This window comes from Oncorhynchus nerka, linkage group LG20, assembly GCF_034236695.1.
Source record: "Oncorhynchus nerka isolate Pitt River linkage group LG20, Oner_Uvic_2.0, whole genome shotgun sequence".
Classification (NCBI taxonomy): Eukaryota; Metazoa; Chordata; class Actinopteri; order Salmoniformes; family Salmonidae; genus Oncorhynchus; species Oncorhynchus nerka.
In genome coordinates, this window is record NC_088415.1 from 86,297,534 (window position 1) to 86,318,894 (window position 21,361).

The 21,361-nt window shown below is 45.8% G+C and overlaps 1 protein-coding gene across 2 annotated transcripts in view; it reads left to right on the forward strand.

Annotated features, from left to right (window-relative positions):
- The window catches only part of cfap57 (cilia and flagella associated protein 57), a 38,342-nt gene that overhangs the window by 8,641 nt on the left and 8,340 nt on the right, over window positions 1-21,361 (forward strand). For both annotated transcript variants that reach the window (XR_003861993.2, XM_029648303.2), the window contains exons 8-19: window positions 1,687-1,852; window positions 2,019-2,132; window positions 2,280-2,492; window positions 3,476-3,649; window positions 4,969-5,130; window positions 5,805-5,960; window positions 7,320-7,413; window positions 7,927-8,117; window positions 9,443-9,616; window positions 13,497-13,655; window positions 16,957-17,100; window positions 19,791-19,907. Coding sequence is in view for 1 of the 2 variants with exons in the window: in XM_029648303.2 (XP_029504163.1) it covers window positions 1,687-1,852; window positions 2,019-2,132; window positions 2,280-2,492; window positions 3,476-3,649; window positions 4,969-5,130; window positions 5,805-5,960; window positions 7,320-7,413; window positions 7,927-8,117; window positions 9,443-9,616; window positions 13,497-13,655; window positions 16,957-17,100; window positions 19,791-19,907 (1,864 nt within the window). In the remaining variant the exon portion in view is untranslated. The remainder of the gene's footprint in view (window positions 1-1,686; window positions 1,853-2,018; window positions 2,133-2,279; window positions 2,493-3,475; window positions 3,650-4,968; window positions 5,131-5,804; window positions 5,961-7,319; window positions 7,414-7,926; window positions 8,118-9,442; window positions 9,617-13,496; window positions 13,656-16,956; window positions 17,101-19,790; window positions 19,908-21,361) is intronic.

Sequence of the window (21,361 nt, forward strand, 5' to 3'; positions counted from 1 at the left end):
TATGGAATAACACATATGGAATCATGTAGTAACCAAAAAAGGGTTAAACAAATTAAAATATATTTGAGATTCTTCAAATAGCCACCCTTTGCCTTGATGACAGCTTTGTACACTCTTAGCATTCTCTCAACCAGCTTCACCTGGAATGCTTTTCCAACAGTCTTGAAGGAGTTCCCACATATGCTGAGCACTTGTTGGCTGCTTTTCCTTCACTCTGTGGTCCAACTCATCCCAAACCATCTCAATTGGGTTGAGGTCGGGTGATTGTGGAGGCCAGATCATCTGATGCAGCACTCCATAACTCTCCTTCTTGATCAAATAGCCCTTACACAGCCTGGAGGTGTGTTTTGGGTCATTGTCCTGTTGAAAAACAAATGATAGTCCCACTAAGTGCAAACCAGATGGGATGGCGTATCGCTGCAGAATGTTTAGGTAGACATGCTGGTTAAGTATACCTTGAATTCTAAATAAATCACTGACATTGTCAACAGCAAAGCACAATCACACCTCCTACATGCTTCACGGTGGAACCACACATGCAGAGATAATCCGTTCACCTACTCTACGTCTCATAAAGACATGGCGGTTGGAACCTTAACATTTCTAGTTTGTACTCATCAGACCAAAGGACAGATTTCCACCAGTCTAATGTCCATTGCTCGTGTTTCTTGGCCCAAGCAAGTCTCTTCTTCTTATTGGTGTCCTTTAGTAGTGTTTTCTTTTGTAGCAATTCGACCATGAAGGCCTGTTTCACAGTCTCCTCTGAACAGTTGATGTGGAGATGTCTCTGTTACTTGAACTGGGTGAAGCATTTATTTGGGCTGCAATTTCTGAGACTGGTAACACTTATCAATTTACTCTGGGTATTCCTTTCCTGTGGCAGTCCTCATGAGAGCCAGTTTCATCAGAGCCAGTTTCATCATAGCGCTTGATGGTTTTTGAGACTGCACATTTTCGGTATTGACTGACCTCCGTGTTTAAAGTAATGATGGACTGTCGTTTCTCTTTGTTTATTTGAGCTGTTCTTGCCATAATATGGACTTGGTATTTTACCAAATAGGGCTGTCTTCTGTATACCACCCCTACCTTGTCACAACACAACTGATTAGCTGAAACGCATTGAGAAGGAAATAAATTCAACAAATTAACTTTTAACAAGGCACACATGTTAATTTAAATGGATTCCAGGTGACTACCTCATGAAGCTGGTTGAGAGAATGCCAAGAGTGTGCAAAGCTGTCATCAAGGAAAAGGGTGGCTACTTTGAAGAATCTAAAATCTAAAATCTATTTTGATTTGTTTAACACTTTTTTGGTTACTACATGATTCCGTATGTGTGATTTCATAGTTTTGATATCTTCACTATTATTCTACAATGTAGAAAATAGTAAAAAATAAAGAAAAACCCTTGAATGACTAGGTGTGTCCAAACTTTTGACTGTTACTGTAGGCTACACTCTGGTTGTCCCTCATTTGAGTATTTTAAATGTGGTCACCCTTCTTGGGAAACCTACGCTCAATTCAAACTTTAGTGCAAATCTCCTATTGGCTCCAAAGCATGATTAACACCAAATAGATTTATATAAAAAAGTACTAATTTACTCCTCCTGGAGCATAGCCCATCAACAACAGGTTTCTACTAACGCTGTGTTCTACATGAGAGTCTTCTCCTCCTCTCTGTGTCAGTGTGCTGGAGCTGCATAAGGAGTTCCAGGAAGAGGCCTTCAGCGTGGCCCTGCACCCCTCTGGTCTCTTCATCCTGGTGGGCTTCTCCGACAAGCTGCGCCTCATGAACCTGCTCATCGACGATGTTAGGACCTTCAAGGAGTTCACTGTCAGGGGCTGCAGAGAGGTGGGGGAAGGGTTGGTGTTGGGGTGGGGGTGGTACTGTATGTGTGGGTTACAGGTACTCCATGTCAAAATAAACTTCACTATGAACTAAATGAATGAATATTGTATTGCGGTCAATGGAATAATAAGCCAGGTCTTGTTGCTTGTCTGTGTTTCTCCATTTCTAGTGTGTTTTCAGTCATGGGGGACACATGTTCGCTGCTGTCAACGGAAACCTCATCCACATCTACTCCTCCACTACATTTGACAACCTCTTAAATCTGAAGGGCCACAATGGAAAGGTGTGTTTTCCCTGAACAGGAAAATCTATGGTCCTATACTCATCAAACATCATTTCCCTCAGAGACTATGTATGAAACCCAGCTGACTGTCACTACTACATCTCCCTGCTGTCTGACTTGTTATTGTGTATAAATGATGTTTGTCAGGTGCGGGCCATCGTGTGGAGCACGGACGACAGTCGCCTGGTGTCGTGCGGGATGGACGGGGCCGTGTACGAGTGGAACACGCTGAACAGCAAGCGCGAGTCGGAGAGCGTTCTGAAGTCCTGCAGCTACACTGGCGTCACCATCTCGCCCGATGCCAAGACTATCTTCGCCGTGGGGACAGACTGTACCCTTAAGGAGATCCAAGACTGTCAGGTGGGATGGAGGTTATACCCTCAGCTAAGGATGGTTCCCTAGATAACAAGTCTACAAAACTTAGTTTAGGTAATTGTGTTTTGGGAGTAGAATTTAGTTGCATTTAGATTGAATGTCTCATCCACAGAGATCCATTTCTATGATTTCATCGATGAGAAAATGTGCAGAATGTTGGCCGAGTTTAATCTTTCTCCCACTTCTCCCTCTGCCTCGCCACTGTGAGGAGAGGAAGCTCCTTCTCCCTCCTCTCCCTCTGCCTCGCCACTGTGAGGAGAGGAAGCTTCTTCTCCCACTTCTCCCTCTGCCTTGCCACTGTGAGGAGAGGAAGCTTCTTCTCCCACTTCTCCCTCTGCCTTGCCACTGTGAGGAGAGGAAGCTTCTTCTCCCACTTCTCCCTCTGCCTCGCCACTGTGAGGAGAGGAAGCTCCTTCTCCTTCCTCTCCCTCTGCCACGCCACTGTGAGGAGAGGAAGCCTCTTCTCCCTCCTCTCCCTCTGCCTCGCCACTGTGAGGAGAGGAAGCTCCTTCTCCCTCTTCTCCCTCCTCTCCCTCTGCCTCGCCACTGTGAGGAGAGGAAGCCCCTTCTCCCTCCTCTCCCTCTGCCTCGCCACTGTGAGGAGAGGAAGCCCCTTCTCCCTCCTCTCCCTCTGCCTCGCCACTGTGAGGAGAGGAAGCCTCTTCTCCCTCTTCTCCCTCCTCTCCCTCTGCCTCGCCACTGTGAGGAGAGGAAGCCTCTTCTCCCTCCTCTCCCTCTGCCTCGCCACTGTGAGGAGAGGAAGCCCCTTCTCCCTCTTCTCCCTCCTCTCCCTCTGCCTCGCCACTGTGAGGAGAAGAAGCCCCTAGTGTGAATGACATGGTGTACTAGCTTGATCCCAGATCTGTTTGTGCTGCCTTGCCAAATATGACCATAGGAGTTGGCGAGACAGCACAAACTGATCTGGGACCGGGCCTGTGCTTTGTACCAATGTGACAAACTGTTCTCAGATCCTTAGGGAGGTGGCAGCGGACGACGTGGCTTACACCACCATCGCTATGTCCCGGTCGGGACGGGTGCTCTTCGCAGGGACCTCCATCGGGACTGTCAGGGCCATCAAGTACCCTCTATCCACACAGAAAGACTGGATCGAGTACCAGGCCCACTCAGGGGCTGTCACCAAGGTGGGTGTGTGATGTTTCGCCCAATCCCAGAACATTCAATTGTGGCTTACCTGAAAGATCTGTTTGTGTTGTCATGCCAACTCTTTTAATCATTGCCATGAAAATAACGACTACAGTAAAATGTGACCATACAGCAACAACAGATCTAGGAATGTCCGAATCTTGCAGATCAATTGATGCTTGATCTATGATATCTCGGGCCAGGTTAGGACTTTTCTGCCATTTCAAGTGAAAGCAAATCAAGTTTTTTTGAGCGGTCGTTTAGCCCTCTCTCATTTCTGCTCCCATTTCTCCAGTGGATTTACCCCAGCATGTACAGGTAACTGCCAAAAATAATTGAAACACTTCAGTAAATGAGGGATACATACTATATTGAAAGCAGGTGCTTCCACACAGGTGTAGTTTCTGAGTTAATTAAGCAACGTACATCCCATCATGCTTAGGGTCATGTATAAAAAATATCCAGATGCCCATTATATTGAATGCCATGGCTAGGAGAAGAGATCTCAGTGACTTTGAAAGAGGAGTCTCAAAGGAGCACAGGGGGTTTAAAGGGTGTGTCTCAGTCACCCAATTAAACACTTTACGGGAGATTCTGGAGTGGCGTCTGAGAGCGTTTTCCATCACCATCAATAAAACACCAAATGATGGAATTTCTTGTGGAACAAAGGTGTCGCATCCCTCCAATAGAGTTCCAGACACTTGTAGAATATATACCAGGGTGGATCTATACCAGGGTGGATCTATACCAGGGTGGATCTATACCAGGGTGGATCTATACAGGGTGGATCTATACCAGGGTGGATCTATACCAGGGTGGATCTATACCAGGGTGGATCTATGCCAGGGTGGATCTATACCAGGGTGGATCTATACCAGGGTGGATCTATACCAGGGTGGATCTATGCCAGGGTGGATCTATACCAGGGTGGATCTATACCAGGGTGGATCTATGCCAGGGTGGATCTATACCAGGGTGGATCTATACCAGGGTGGATCTATACCAGGGTGGATCTATGCCAGGGTGGATCTATACCAGGGTGGATCTATACCAGGGTGGATCTATACCAGGGTGGATTGAAGCTGTTCTGACGGCTCCTGGTGGCCCAACACCTTAAGACACTATGTTGGTGTTTCCTTTATTTTGGTAGTTACTTGTACGTTGTACAATAAAGTCTACTGAATGAACAAATATAAAGAATGATCACGTTAGTCTTGTTCAGTAAGGAGAAAGTGTTTCATAATGGAATGAAACAAGGAGGTACCACCTAGAACACTTAAATAAAAGGCGTTCTTATTATTACCCTGTCCCCACTCAGATGGTGATCACGTTTGACGACCAGTACCTGCTGACGGTGTCTGAGGACTGCTGCCTGCTCATCTGGAAGATCATAGACAAGGAGGGCCGCGGCCTGAAGAGAGACAAGGACATCACCTACGCTGAGGAGATCCTCATCACCAAGTCAGACCTGGAGGAGAAGGTACTGGCCATGACGGACTATGGAGAAAAAGAGGGCGACATACGGGAGAGAGAAAATACAGTTAAAACATGAGAGACTTGCATGTCTTTTGATTTACTTCTGGTTTGCCCATTGCAACTAATGCTTTGAGTACCATGCCTCTAGTAGGTGCATGTAAATGGATAACTGGATCGTAGTCTAGGTTGTTGTTCTTGATCATGCATTGCCTTCCTCTCTGTCCCCCAAAAAACTATATTCTCTTCTATTCTACTCTCTTCTATTCTACTCTCTTCTATTCTTCTGTTCTATTCTACTGTTCTATTCTACTCTCTTCTATTCTACTGTTCTATTCTTCTGTTCTATTCTACTGTTCTATTCTACTCTCTTCTATTCTACTGTTCTGTTCTATTCTACTGTTCTATTCTATTCTACTGTTCTATTTTACTGTTCTATTCTATTCTACTGTTCTATTCTACTGTTCTATTCTACTCTCTTCTATTCTACTGTTCTATTCTATTCTACTCTCTTCTATTCTCCTCTACTCTACTCTACTCTGTTCCACTCTAATCTGTTCTATTCTACTCTACTCTACTCTGTTCCACTCTACTCTGTTCTTTTCTACTCCGTTCTGTTCTGTTCTATTCTACTCTGTTCTGTTCTATTCTACTCTATTGTACTTTATTCTATTGTAACAGAACCAGATCATGATGGAGCTGAAGACCCGTGTGGAGGAGCTGAAGATGGAAAATGAGTACCAGCTGCGTCTGAAGGACATGAACTACAACGAGAAAATCAAGGACCTCTCAGAGAAGTTTGTCCAAGAGATCGAGTCCCTCAAGACCAAAAACCAGGTACAACCAGTGGCGATTTTGTATTTTAGCATGCCCCTTGGTGGGGAAAAAATAGATGTGGGATGCATGCCAGCAAAGCCACTACAAAGCCACTACACAACATAACACTAAACAATACATTAATTGCACTATACCACTGCTACACATGGCTATCAACGGAGCTTGGGACCACACAGCCACTCCACTGAATAGAAGGCTAATTATTTTTTTTGCAATGCTTGCAGTTAGCCACTGATTCCTACCAAACCACTCATTGTTGAATTTATGTCCAATGGCCGATGAGCACCGATACGTTTCATCTATAATTTCTCTTCATTATTTATTTTCAATGACAAGAATTAAAAAAGATTTGCCAGTAGATTGTCAACTTGATTCATGATGATGACTACTTGCTAAGATTTTGAAAGTATGATGTTGACATGATCAGTCTAATCAAAACTACTGTACATATAACATGATTTGACGTAATTGTATCTTTGGCCAAACATCTTCTTTCTTCTTGGATTGGCACTTCTAATGTAACTCTATGGCAGCACCCAAGAGGCTAGAATTTTTTAAGTCTACCCTTAGACTTGGCGGTGACGTAGTGTCCCCATGAGTGACAGAACACTGAGCCAATCACAGTGCAACGCTTCGTATTTTCTGCTGGCTTACCCCACCATTACAGAAAGCACTGAGCTAGCCTGAAACACCTGTATTTTGGAGCTACCTTACTCAAGAAAACAAGAAAGAGACCATATTTGTATGCGGCTTTACTAATGATATACGTATATATATATATATATATATATAAAAAAAATACAATGTTTGCAAACTTATATGTGACACGTATTAATGCCAATTTATGATTTTCTTATAGGAAAGAATATAAGTTTTCCAATGAGTGAAGAAGCTAGACGAGCGCTTTGTGCCGACTACATCTCCTATAGTAAAACAGATGTTTGTTCTTCAAGTACCCTGCTAAAAGCAGAATCACTCAACTATTGCTTACGTCTCACAAACAATCATTACTGTTTACTCTAATGCAGCACCTGGTATGGGACAAATGTGCAGATGTTTGTATGTCAACACTCAGTACATTTTCCTTTGAGAGAACCCTTCATTCAGGGTCGTGGTCCGTCTGTGGTGCTGATAGAGACATGCATATTCACAGCCTATATGTTTATATACATTATTCAGTTGCAGACCTGGCTTCAAATACTATTTGAAATCATTCCGAATACTCTTATCTGGGCTTGACTGAGCTTCCCTGTTTCAACAGAACCAATAGAAAATGTTTTTTTAAAATGACAAGGCAGGCTAAAGCAAATGTTAATTGATGAAGGAAATTGAACCCAGGGCTGATCTGTTGTGTTGCAGGTCCTGAAAACGGAGAAAGAGAAGCAGGAAATGTCCCACCTGGAGGTCACGAGGGAGGTCGTGGAGAAACACTCCAGAGAGCAGCAGGATTTCGGTAAGAGAGAAATACATTTTTTTAAATCTACGTAACCACACTTAAATGCAATGTCTTAAGAATCAATCAAATATTGTGAAACCTTATGACCTTAGCTGAATGTAACCTCTTAATGCTTTACAACAGAACATTCAGATCAAGTTTTGTATTCAATAACCCTGCTGGGCCTCGTATTTTACTGCCACATTTGCACACTCATACACGCACACCCTTCACGAGTCATGGGTTTGATTCCTGCATGGGCCACACCGTACGGTGTAAACTGTTTAAGGTAAAGGCATCTGTTAGAGGAACATTTTGTATATATTTTTTATTTAACTTGGCAAGTCAGTTAAGAAAAAGTTCTTATTTACAACGACAGCCTAGGAACAGTGGGTTAACTGCCTTGTTCTCAGGGGGCAGAACGACAGATGTTTACCATGGCAGCTCGGGGGATTTGATCTAGCAACCTTTTGATTACCGGCCCAACGCTCTAACACCTGCCGCCATGTCATCATCTTCGTCATTCCCCAGAGTCGACCAGTAACCAGAAGCTGATGCTGGAGTACGAGAAGTACCAGGAGCTGCAGCTCAAGTCGCAGCTCATGCAGGAGGGCTATGAGCGGCAGCTGCAGGCCATGGAGGACAGCAAGGGTCGCGCCCTGGAGGAGCTCACCCTCTTCTACGAAGCCAAGCTCCAGGAGAAGATGCTCATGCTGGGTCAGGTGAGGGAAGGGTACAGGGTAGGGACTGGGGGTCTGGGGGTGGGCGGATGGGGCTAGGATGTACCCTGGAGGAGCTCACCCTCTTCTACGAAGCCAAGCTCCAGGAGAAGATGCTCATGCTGGGCCAGGTGAGGGAAGGGTACAGGGTAGGGACTGGGGGTCTGGGGGTGGGCGGATGGGGCTAGGATGTACCCTGGAGGAGCTCACCCTCTTCTACGAGCCAAGCTCCAGGAGAAGATGCTCATGCTGGGCCAGGTGAGGGAAGGGTACAGGGTAGGGACTGGAGGTCTGGGGGTGGGCGGATGGGGCTAGGATGTACCCTGGAGGAGCTCACCCTCTTGTACGAGGCCAAGCTCCAGGAGAAGATGCTCATGCTGGGCCAGGTGAGGGAAGGGTACAGGGTAGGGACTGGGGGTCTGGGGGTGGGCGGATGGGGCTAGGATGTACCCTGGAGGAGCTCACCTTCTTGTACGAGGCCAAGCTCCAGGAGAAGATGCTCATGCTGGGCCAGGTGAGGGAAGGGTACAGGGTAGGGACTGGGGTCTGGGGGTGGGCGGATGGGGCTAGGATGTACCCTGGAGGAGCTCACCCTCTTGTACGAGGCCAAGCTCCAGGAGAAGATGCTCATGCTGGGCCAGGTGAGGGAAGGGTACAGGGTAGGGACTGGGGGTCTGGGGGTGGGCGGATGGGGCTAGGATGTACCCTGGAGGAGCTCACCCTCTTCTACGAGGCCAAGCTCCATCACAAACTGTCATCAAAGATACTACTCTAAAAAAGAGGAAACTTGGGGCTTGGAATTCTTGATCTATCACATTCACGTTGTCATGCTGCGTCACGCGGTTGATACTGTGGTTGTTTGGATATTTCAACTACGGTGGGTTAAAAGGAACACACAACTGTAGGCTATAGCGAATATAACACACCAAAGTCAAATCACACCTGCAAAACAGCTCTTGCTCGTGGCTTCTTGCATTTCTTAATGAAGGAAATAAATATTTAAATATTGGTCTGTTAATGATGTTACTTAATGGCAAAATGTCAATCGTTTTTAACTGTGTATGGGAAGGTTGTATTTAAAAAAATTTTTAACTTAAGATATCACCATAATTTTTACTGGAAAAGCCAAGTTCAGCCCCTCTTTAAAGCTTATCATATTTGTGTATCTGAGTTCTGATTGTGTGTGTGTGTGTGTGTGTGTGTCTGTGTGTGTGTGTGTGTGTGTGTGTGTGTGTGTGTGTGTGTGTGTCTGTGTGTGTGTGTGTCTGTGTGTGTGTGTGTGTGTGTGTGTGTGTGTGTGTGTGTGTGTGTGTGTGTGTGTCTCTCAGTGTCAGGACGAGTCCAGGCAGCAGATGAGGGAGTTTGAGGAGTCCAAGAAGCAGATGGAGGAGGACGGAGACCGGGAGATCCAGGACATCCGCATCAAGTACGAGAGGAAGCTACGGGTAGAGAAAGAGATCAACCTGCGCCTGAAGGGAGAGACGGGCGTCATGAGGAAAAAGGTGAATACAAAATAAACAGTTATCTTCACTTTTACGTTCCCCACTCGTATAATAACCCTAATCCACTCATCATGTAAAAACCAGACCACAGAAAACCAGAACACAATGGCTTATTCATATCCAGTCCTCAAATGTCTTTGAAACAATTAATTTCATGATACAATGCTTTTTTTTCTTTCACATGCACTATGTTATAGCTTCCACATACAGTATGCTATGGCTTCCACATACAGTATGCTATAGCTTCCACATACAGTATGCTATGGCTTCCACATACAGTATGCTATAGCTTCCACATACAGTATGCTATAGCTTCCAAATACAGTATGTTATAGCTTCCACATACAGTATGCTATGGCTTCCACATACAGTATGCTATAGCTTCCACATACAGTATGCTATAGCTTCCACATACAGTATGCTATGGCTTCCACATACAGTATGCTATGGCTTCCACATACAGTATGCTATAGCTTCCACATACAGTATGCTATGGCTTCCACATACAGTATGCTATGGCTTCCACATACAGTATGCTATGGCTTCCACATACAGTATGCTATGGCTTCCACATACAGTATGCTATAGCTTCCACATACAGTATGCTATAGCTTCCACATACAGTATGCTATGGCTTCCACATACAGTATGCTATAGCTTCCACATACAGTATGCTATAGCTTCCACATACAGTATGCTATAGCTTCCACATACAGTATGCTATAGCTTCCACATGCAGTATGCTATAGCTTCCACATACAGTATGCTATAGCTTCCACATACAGAATGCTATAGCTTCCACATACAGAATGATATAGCTTCCACATACAGTATGCTATAGCTTCCACATACTGAATGCTATAGCTTCCACATACAGTATGTTATAGCTTCCACATACAGTATGCTATAGCGTCCACATACAGTATGCTATAGCTTCCACATACAGTATGCTATAGCTTCCACATACAGAATGCTATAGCTTCCACATACAGAATGCTATAGCTTCCACATACAGTATGCTATAGCTTCCACATACAGAATGCTATAGCTTCCACATACAGTATGATATAGCTTCCACATACAGTATGCTATGGCTTCCACATACAGTATGCTATAGCTTCCACATACAGTATGCTATAGCTTCCACATACAGTATGTTATAGCTTCCACATACAGTATGCTATAGCTTCCACATACAGTATGCTATAGCTTCCACATACAGAATGCTATAGCTTCCACATACAGTATGCTATAGCTTCCACATACAGTATGCTATGGCTTCCACATACAGTATGCTATAGCTTCCACATACAGTATGCTATAGCTTCACATACAGTATGTTATAGCTTCCACATACAGTATGCTATAGCTTCCAAATACAGTATGCTATAGCTTCCACATACAGAATGCTATAGCTTCACATACAGTATGTTATAGCTTCCACATACAGTATGCTATAGCTTCCAAATACAGTATGCTATAGCTTCCACATACAGTATGCTATAGCTTCCACATACAGTATGCTATGGCTTCCACATACAGTATGCTATAGCTTCCACATACAGTATGCTATGGCTTCCACATACAGTATGCTATAGCTTCCACATACAGTATGCTATGGCTTCCACATACAGTATGCTATGGCTTCCACATACAGTATGCTATGGCTTCCACATACAGTATGCTATAGCTTCCACATACAGTATGCTATGGCTTCCACATACAGTATGCTATAGCTTCCACATACAGTATGCTATAGCTTCCACATACAGTATGCTATAGCTTCCACATACAGTATGCTATAGCTTCCACATGCAGTATGCTATAGCTTCCACATACAGTATGCTATAGCTTCCACATACAGAATGCTATAGCTTCCACATACAGAATGCTATAGCTTCCACATACAGTATGCTATAGCTTCCACATACTGAATGCTATAGCTTCCACATACAGTATGTTATAGCTTCCACATACAGTATGCTATAGCGTCCACATACAGTATGCTATAGCTTCCACATACAGTATGCTATAGCTTCCACATACAGAATGCTATAGCTTCCACATACAGAATGCTATAGCTTCCACATACAGTATGCTATAGCTTCCACATACAGAATGCTATAGCTTCCACATACAGTATGATATAGCTTCCACATACAGTATGCTATGGCTTCCACATACAGTATGCTATAGCTTCCACATACAGTATGCTATAGCTTCCACATACAGTATGTTATAGCTTCCACATACAGTATGCTATAGCTTCCACATACAGTATGCTATAGCTTCCACATACAGAATGCTATAGCTTCCACATACAGTATGCTATAGCTTCCACATACAGTATGCTATGGCTTCCACATACAGTATGCTATAGCTTACACATGCTATATCTTCCACATACAGAATGCTATAGCTTCCACATACAGTATGCTATAGCTTCCACATACAGTATGTTATAGCTTCCACATACAGTATGCTATAGCTTCCACATACAGTATGCTATAGCTTCCACATACAGTATGCTATAGCTTCCACATACAGTATGATATAGCTTCCACATACAGTATAGGCTGCTACAATATATTATATCTATGAAATATTTATTCTATAATCTATTTAATCTCCACCATTCACACCTTTTAAACATGTATTCTCTCTCCGGTCCCCCTCTCTATCTTCTCCCCTCTCTGTCTTCTCCCCTCTCTGTCTTCTCCCCTCTCTGTCTTCTCCCCTCTCTATCTTCTCCCCTCTCTGTCTTCTCCCCTCTCTGTCTTCTCCCCTCTCTATCTTCTCCCTCTCTGTCTTCTCCCCTCTCTGTCTTCTCCCCTCTCTATCTTCTCCCCTCTCTGTCTTCTCCCATCTCTATCTTCTCCCCTCTCTGTCTTCTCCCATCTCTATCTTCTCCCTCTCTATCTTCTCCCTCTCTGTCTTCTCCCCTCTCTGTCTTCTCCCCTCTCTGACTTCTCCCCTCTCTGTCTGCTCCCCTCTCTGTCTTCTCCCCTCTCTATCTTCTCCCCTCTCTATCTTCTCCCCTCTCTGTCTTCTCCCCTCTCTGTCTTCTCCCTCTCTATCTTCTCCCCTCTCTGTCTTCTCCCCTCTCTGTCTTCTCCCTCTCTGTCTTCTCCCCTCTCTATCTTCTCCCCTCTCTGTCTTCTCCCTCTCTGTCTTCTCCCCTCTCTATCTTCTCCTCTCTGTCTTCTCCCATCTCTGTCTTCTCCCCTCTCTGTCTTCTCCCCTCTCTATCTTCTCCCCTCTCTGTCTTCTCCCGTCTCTGTCTTCTCCCTCTCTGTCTTCTCCCGTCTCCGTCTTCTCCCCTCTCTGTCTTCTCCCCTCTCTGTCTTCTCCCCTCTCTGTCTTCTCCCCTCTCTGTCTTCTCCCGTCTCTATATTCTCCCCTCTCCGTCTTCTCCCCTCTCCGTCTTCTCCCCTCTCCGTCTTCTCCCGTCTCCGTCTTCTCCCCTCTCCGTCTTCTCCCCTCTCCGTCTTCTCCCCTCTCCGTCTTCTCCCGTCTCCGTCTTCTCCCTCTCTGTCTTCTCCCCTCACTGTCTTCTCCCCTCTCTGTCTTCTCCCCTCTCTGTCTTCTCCCCTCTCCGTCTTCTCCCCTCTCTGTCTTCTCCCCTCTCCGTCTTCTCCCCTCTGTCTTCTCCCCTCTCTGTCTTCTCCCTTCTCCGTCTTCTCCCCTCTCCGTCTTCTCCCGTCTCCGTCTTCTCCCCTCTCTGTATTCTCCCCTCTCTGTCTTCTCCCCTCTCCGTCTTCTCCCCTCTCCGTCTTCTCCCCTCTCCGTCTTCTCTCTCTGGTGCCCCTCCTCTCCTCTCTGTCTTCTCTCTCCGGTCCCCCTCTCCGTCTTCTCCCCTCTCCGTCTTCTCCCGTGACAGTTCAGCAGCCTGCAGAAGGATATAGACGACCGCAACGTGGAGATTGAGAAGCTGAGGGTGGAGCAGCAGAAGCTACGAGGGGTCATCAAGTCCCTGGAGAAGGACATCCTGGGTCTGAAGAAAGAGATCCAAGAGAGGGACGAGACCATCCAGGATAAGGTGTGTGGTGGGTGGCTGCAGGGGGATGGGGTGGGTACAGGTACTGTAGGAACCTAGGCTAGGGGAGGGTTGGAGACGCACATTGTGGGCCTGAAGAAGGAGATCCAGGAGAGAGACGAGACCATCCAAGTCAAAGTGGGGATGGACAGGGTCCTGTTTATTAGGCATCAAACAAGAGAAAAGGGACTGAGACGGAGAAAAAGAAATGTAACAAGAAATGTTGTTTTGTGTTCTTTAACAGAAACATGACCTACTGTAGGACATGTTCTGTATAAGGGGAATATTGACCTCATATGTATTGGATCCACCTTCTAGCACTAATTATTGGTAGGGAGACGAGACACTGATTATGTTAGCTTCTTCTGGAACATCTTTCCTAGATACAACTGAATATGTAGTACATCATTCTTTCATGACCCAGTAAGGTCCTTAAAGGTACCTAAAGTGCAGAGTAGGGGGGGGTGCAATCGCAGATAGAACCTTATGGCTCTGAAATGTCAATCTGGGTTCAGCCATAAGGTTCTATCTGGGTTCAGACATACGGTCCTCTCTGGGTTCAGCCATAAGGTCCTATCTTGGTTCAGCCATAAGGTCCTATCTGGGTTCAGCCATAAGGTCCTATCTTGGTTCAGCCATAAGGTCCTATCTGGGTTCAGCCATAAGGTCCTCTCTGGGTTCAGCCATAAGGTCCTATCTGGGTTCAGCCATAAGGTCCTATCTGGGTTCAGCCATAAGGCCCTCTCTGGGTTCAGCCATAAGGTCCTCTCTGGGTTCAGCCATAAGGTCATATCTTGGTTCAGCCATAAGGTCCTATCTGGGTTCAGCCATAAGGTCCTATCTGGGTTCAGCCATAAGGTCCTCTCTGGGTTCAGCCATAAGGTCCTATCTGGGTTCAGCCATAAGGTCCTCTCTGGGTTCAGCCATAAGGTCCTATCTGGGTTCAGCCATAAGGTCCTATCTGGGTTCAGCCATAAGGCCCTCTCTGGGTTCAGCCATAAGGTCATATCTTGGTTCAGCCATAAGGTCCTATCTGGGTTCAGCCATAAGGTCCTATCTGGGTTCAGCCATAAGGTCCTCTCTGGGTTCAGCCATAAGGTCCTATCTTGGTTCAGCCATAAGGTCCTATCTGGGTTCAGCCATAAGGTCCTATCTGGGTTCAGCCATAAGGCCCTCTCTGGGTTCAGCCATAAGGTCTTCTCTGGGTTCAGCCATAAGGTCCTATCTGGGTTCAGACATACGGTCCTCTCTGGGTTCAGCCATAAGGTCCTATCTTGGTTCAGCCATAAGGTCCTATCTGGGTTCAGCCATAAGGTCCTATCTTGGTTCAGCCATAAGGGCCTATCTGGGTTCAGCCATAAGGTCCTCTCTGGGTTCAGCCATAAGGTCCTATCTGGGTTCAGCCATAAGGTCCTATCTGGGTTCAGCCATAAGGCCCTCTCTGGGTTCAGCCATAAGGTCCTCTCTGGGTTCAGCCATAAGGTCCTATCTTGGTTCAGCCATAAGGTCCTATCTGGGTTCAGCCATAAGGTCCTATCTGGGTTCAGCCATAAGGTCCTCTCTGGGTTCAGCCATAAGGACCTCTCTGGGTTCAGCCATAAGGTCCTATCTTGGTTCAGCCATAAGGTCCTATCTGGGTTCAGCCATAAGGTCCTCTCTGGGTTCAGCCATAAGGTCCTATCTGGGTTCAGCCATAAGGTCCTATCTGGGTTCAGCCATAAGGTCCTATCTGAGTTCAGCCATACGGTCCTATCAGGGTTCAGCCATAAGGTCCTATCTGGGTTCAGCCATACGGTCCTATCAGGGTTCAGCCATAAGGTCCTATCAGGGTTCAGCCATAAGGTCCTCTCTGGGTTCAGCCATAAGGTCCTATCAGGGTTCAGCCATAAGGTCCTATCAGGGTTCAGCCATAAGGTCCTATCTGGGTTCAGCCATAAGGTCCTATCTGGGTTCAGCCATAAGGTCCTCTCTGGGTTCAGCCATAAGGTCCTATCAGGGTTCAGCCATAAGGTCCTATCTGGGTTCAGCCATAAGGTCCTATCTGGGTTCAGCCATAAGGTCCTATCTAGCACAGAATGTTACAATTATTTCACTTTCAATAGAAAATACAGACATTTAATGATTAAATAAAGATAAATACCCTTCTTTCTAAACACATCATCCAAAATATTAATTCATGTTCATCACACATTTGTTAAAGCAATAGTTCCTTAAAATGACAAATACACTACACTGAGTGGACAAAACATTAAGGACACCTGCTCGTTCCATGACATAGACTGACCAGGTGAATCCAGGTGAAAGCTATGATCGCTTATTGATGTCACTTGTTAAATCTACTTCAATCAGTGTAGATGAAGAGAAGACAGGTTAAAGAAGGATTTTAAGTGTTGAGACAATTGAGGTATGGATTGTGTGTGTGTGCCATTCTGAGAGGGAATGGGCAAGACCAAAGATTTAAGTGCGGGGGGGGGTCAACTCATTATTAGGAATGTGTTCCTAATGTTTGATAAACTCAGTGTATATCTTATGGATAACTAGCAACATTGCTAAAGCTTAGCTGTGGATGACTAAACTGATATATTTTTCAAGTCTCTGACAACCAAAGTCAGTAAACTACTTGCTAGTTATCAATAAAATGTGGTAAGTTTGTAATTTTAGTGAAATACTCCTTCCATGGAGGTTTTCCTATTGATAAAGAACAAGACAAAAACATGGCCTAAAACATGATCTAAGGAACTCGTATTTATTTGTTTTTTTTTTACCTTAAAGAGCTTACATTATGTTATGGCCAGTCTTCTGAAAAAGTTGTGATAAAAAAATCTAAGTCATTTAAAAGGAGGACCAGAACCTTTTATATAAATAATCAAGGACCTGGGACTATATGTTTCTACCTTGCAGACTGTATAGTTCTGAGATAATGGGTATTGGGAACTGTTTTGTGATGTCTTCCTCTTTTTCACTCAATTAGTATATTTTCTTACATACAGTTGTTTTGATTGACAACCCAGTGTTGTGTGATTGGATTGCAGATAGGACCTTATAGCACCAAGTTAAAAGGTGTTTGCGCAGATGGATCTTTCTGATTTGACATGTTTTTCATCGTAAACGTCCTTTAAAAAAAACTCTGACATGTCTCACATGTAAAGGACAGCCTGAAGAGCAACTCTATGTGAAGAACTCATTTTGGACCAAAATGTCAGAACTACCACAGGTCACAAACGATCATAGTAGCTATTAGTTCAACAGAGACATGTTTTGGGTTATAAAAGAGGTAACAAAACTCCTCTCCTCCTTTTTGCAGGAGAAGAGAATCTACGACCTGAAGAAGAAGAACCAGGAGCTGGAGAAGTTCAAGTTTGTCCTGGACTACAAGATCAAAGAACTGAAGAAACAGATCGAGCCCAGAGAGAACGACATCAAGGAGATGAAGGAGCAGATTCAAGAGGTCAGAGACAGCTAGATCTGTTTTTAGATGGTCTCAGTGACCCCTCTCTCTCGCCTCTGTATCTCAGTTGGAAGAGCATGGCGCAATGCCATGCCAAGATAGGGGCTTCATTTCCCGGAACCAGCAGTACGTAAAACGTATGCAGGCATGACTAAGTCTTTTTGGATAAAAGCGTCTGCTAAAGTCGCCTGTATTGACCCCTCTCTTACCCTGTATTGACCCCTCTCTTACCCTGTATTGACCCCTCTCTTACCCTGTATTGACCCCTCTCTTACCCTGTATTGACCCCTCTCTAGCCCTGTATTGGCCCCTCTCTTACCCTGTATTGACCCCTCTCTAGCCCTGTATTGACCCCTCTCTTACCCTGTATTGACCCCTCTCTAGCCCTGTATTGGCCCCTCTCTTACCCTGTATTGATCCCTCTCTAGCCCTGTATTGACCCCTCTCTTACCCTGTATTGACCCCTCTCTAGCCCTGTATTGACCCCTCTCTAGCCCTGTATTGACCCCTCTCTAGCCCTGTATTGACCCCTCTCTTACCCTGTATTGACCCCTCTCTAGCCCTGTATTGGCCCCTCTCTTACCCTGTATTGACCCCTCTCTAGCCCTGTATTGACCCATCTCTTACCCTGTATTGACCCCTCTCTAGCCCTGTATTGACCCCTCTCTTACCCTGTATTGAACCCTCTCTCTAGCCCTGTATTGACCCCTCTCTCTAGCCCTGTATTGACCCCATCTTTCTAGCCCTGTATTGACCCCTCTCTCTAGCCCTGTATTGACCCCTCTCTTACTCTGTATTGACCCCTCTCTTACCCTGTATTGACCACTCTCTCTGCCCTCCATTGACCCCTCTCTCTGCCCTCCATTGACCCCTCTCTCTGCCCTCCATTGACCCCTCTCTCTGCCCTCCATTGACCCCTCTCTCTGCCCTCCATTGACCCCTCTCTGTAGCCCTCCAGTCAACACGTGAGGATGCATGTAAGATGTAGGTGGACATGAATATGATGCTGCAGCAAACTGCAATAGCCTACACTGTGAGTTCACTGAGGTTGAGTACCCGGTGCTCTCTTCATTGCAGCATACCTGTAGGCTTTAAATATAGTGTTACCTTCTCCGTTGGTAGATGGAGGGAGGGAGAGCCAGAGTAGATGGAGGGAGGGAGGGTGAGCCAGAGTAGATGGAGGGAGAGCCAGAGTAGATGGAGGGAGAGCCAGAGCAGATGGAGTGAGGGAGAGCCAGAGTAGATGGAGGGAGGGAGAGCCAGAGTAGATGGAGGGAGAGCCAGAGTAGATGGAGGGTGGGAGAGCCAGAGTAGATGGAGGGAGGGAGAGCCAGAGTAGATGGAGGGAGGGAGAGCCAGAATAGATGGAGGGAGGGAGAGCCAGAGTAGATGGAGGGAGAGCCAGAGCAGATGGAGGGAGGGAGAGCCAGAGTAGATGGAGGGAGGGAGAGCCAGAGTAGATGGAGGGAGAGCCAGAGCAGATGGAGGGAGAGCCAGAGCAGATGGAGGGAGAGCCAGAGCAGATAGAGGGAGAGCCAGAGTAGATGGAGGGAGGGAGAGCCAGAGTAGATGGAGGGAGGGAGAGCCAGAGTAGATGGAGGGAGAGCCAGAGCAGATGGAGGGAGAGCCAGAGCAGATAGAGGGAGAGCCAGAGCAGATGGAGGGAGAGCCAGAGCAGATGGAGGGAGAGCCAGAGCAGATAGAGGGAGAGCCAGAGTAGATGGAGGGAGAGCCAGAGTAGATGGAGGGAGGGAGAGCCAGAGTAGATGGAGGGAGGGAGAGCCAGAGCAGATGGAGGGAGGGAGAGCCAGAGTAGATGGAGGGAGGGAGAGCCAGAGTAGATGGAGGGAGAGCCAGAGCAGATGGAGGGAGGGAGAGCCAGAGTAGATGGAGGGAGGGAGAGCCAGAGTAGATGGGGGAGAGCCAGAGCAGATGGAGGGAGAGCCAGAGTAGATGGAGGGAGAGCCAGAGTAGATGGAGGGAGGGAGAGCCAGAGTAGATGGAGGGAGGGAGAGCCAGAGCAGATGGAGGGAGAGCCAGAGTAGATGGAGGGTGGGAGAGCCAGAGTAGATGGAGGGAGGGAGAGCCAGAGTAGATGGAGGGAGGGAGAGCCAGAATAGATGGAGGGAGGGAGAGCCAGAGCAGATGGAGGGAGAGCCAGAGCATTGACCACTTCAATTCTTCACTCAGTGTCACACGTAAAACATTAGGAACAGTTTCCTAATATGGAGTTGCACCCTCCCGTCCCCTTTTGTCCTCAGAAAAGTCTCAATTCGTCGGGGAATGGACTCTACAAGGTGTCGTAAGTGTTCCACAGGGATGCTGGCTCATGTTGACTCCAATGCTTCCTACAGTTGTCAAGTTGGCTGGATGTCCTTTGGGTGGTGGACCATCTTAATACACACAGGAAACTGTTGAACTAACCCTACACTCATTAAAAACCCACTACCCTAAGGCTGTCTCAAGTCTAAAAATATATTATTTAAACTGTCTCCTCCCCTTCATCTACACTGATTGGAAGTGGATTTAACAAGTGACGTCAATAAGGGATCATAGCTTTCACCTGGATTCACCTGGTCAGTCTATGCCATGGAAAGAGGTGTTCCTAAATCATGTTTTGTATACTCAGTGTATGTATTGTAGCTCTCATTGAGATTGACTGACTGGCCAATGGATGCTCTCTTTGTTAGATGGAGGGCGAGCTGGACCAGGTCCACAAGAGAAACACTCAGCTGGAGCTGAACATCACTGAGCTGAAACTCAAACTGAAAGCCACCGATAAGGAGATGCACAAGGAGACGCAGAGGGTGAGAGAGGCTGGAGGACGCCTGTCTGCTTTACATGAGAATGGATGAGAATCAGAAAGGTTTTGGGGGGCGGGACTATGGGCAGAGCGAGAGAAGGCTCATACTAAATATTTCACTCCACCTCATGAAAACACTGTACATAGTAGAGAATCTTAAAGACATGGAAAGGGAATACCTATTCTGGTCCCTATGTCATATGCACTTATACACAATGCATGTCTTTAACTGCTATGTACTGTATCCTATCATGAGGTTTAATGGAAGATATAGTTAGAGCAGGGCGTCTCCGACAGGTCGCCAGCTACCAGCCCACCGACGAGCAGCTCGCCAATGTCAAAGTACATTCCTTTTTTCATGTGTTCTGTAATTATTTAACAATTTCTTTAACCAGGCAAGTCAGTTAAAGAACACATTCTTATTTACAATGACAGCCTACCCCCGGCAAACCCTAACCCGGACGGCGATGGGACAATTGTGCACCGCCCAATGTGACTCCCAATCACGGTCGGTTGTGATACAGCCTGGGATCGAACCAGGGTCTGTAGTGACACCTCTAGCACTGAGATGCAGGGCCTTAGACCTCTGCGTCACTCGGGAACAATTACAAACTGTCATAAACACAAAACTCCTAGCTACTACTATCCAATCGAAGCCGCGTTGACATTATCCCACTCTTGGTTAGACACGTAACACAATATCTGCCTATTAATTTACAGCAATATTGCCCGTCTGTCTGTGTTTGATGCGTGAGAAACATACAAAGCAAACTATGGTCAGGGTGTGACAGCGTCAGGCCTTATGTAGCCAGTTAGTGATGCTAATGATAACCAGTGTCTTGTTTGTCGATAGAAAGGCTACAAAATCCTACTCAGCTAAATGTGCACTGCAAAGTAGACTTACCTACATTTACATTTGATAGGAGAGACCATGTGAGGTTATGACAGAGCCAAGTGACTGTTACCTGACAGAAATAAATCATCATTATTTGTATCATTTGGATGGCAATTGATTTGCTAACTCTGCCATGACATGTGTTGCAGCAGGAGGCCTAACAGCAGAAACATCGCTAGACCGACACGTTCCTCTCTTGCTAGATGCGCAATTAAAGGGGAATTACACTCAAAAATCTCAATTATATATATTTTTAGACCCAACAAATTGTCTTCTGATGTGATTTAAGCGTCGACATGGACTCAGAACATCCATTTTCGTTTTTTTTTTTTTTTTTAATTAACATTTTTAATATTGAGAGTAAAAACATCCCAAACCAGGACAAATAAAACAGATATTCAGAAAAATACAAAAGATAGTTTTATGGGGCCTGTCATGTCAAATACTGTTTATTAACCATTATATTACCAGGGAAAAATACAAAAGATAGTTTTATGGGGCCTGTCATGCCAAATACTGTTTATTAACCATTATATTACCAGGGAAAAATACAAAAGTTAGTT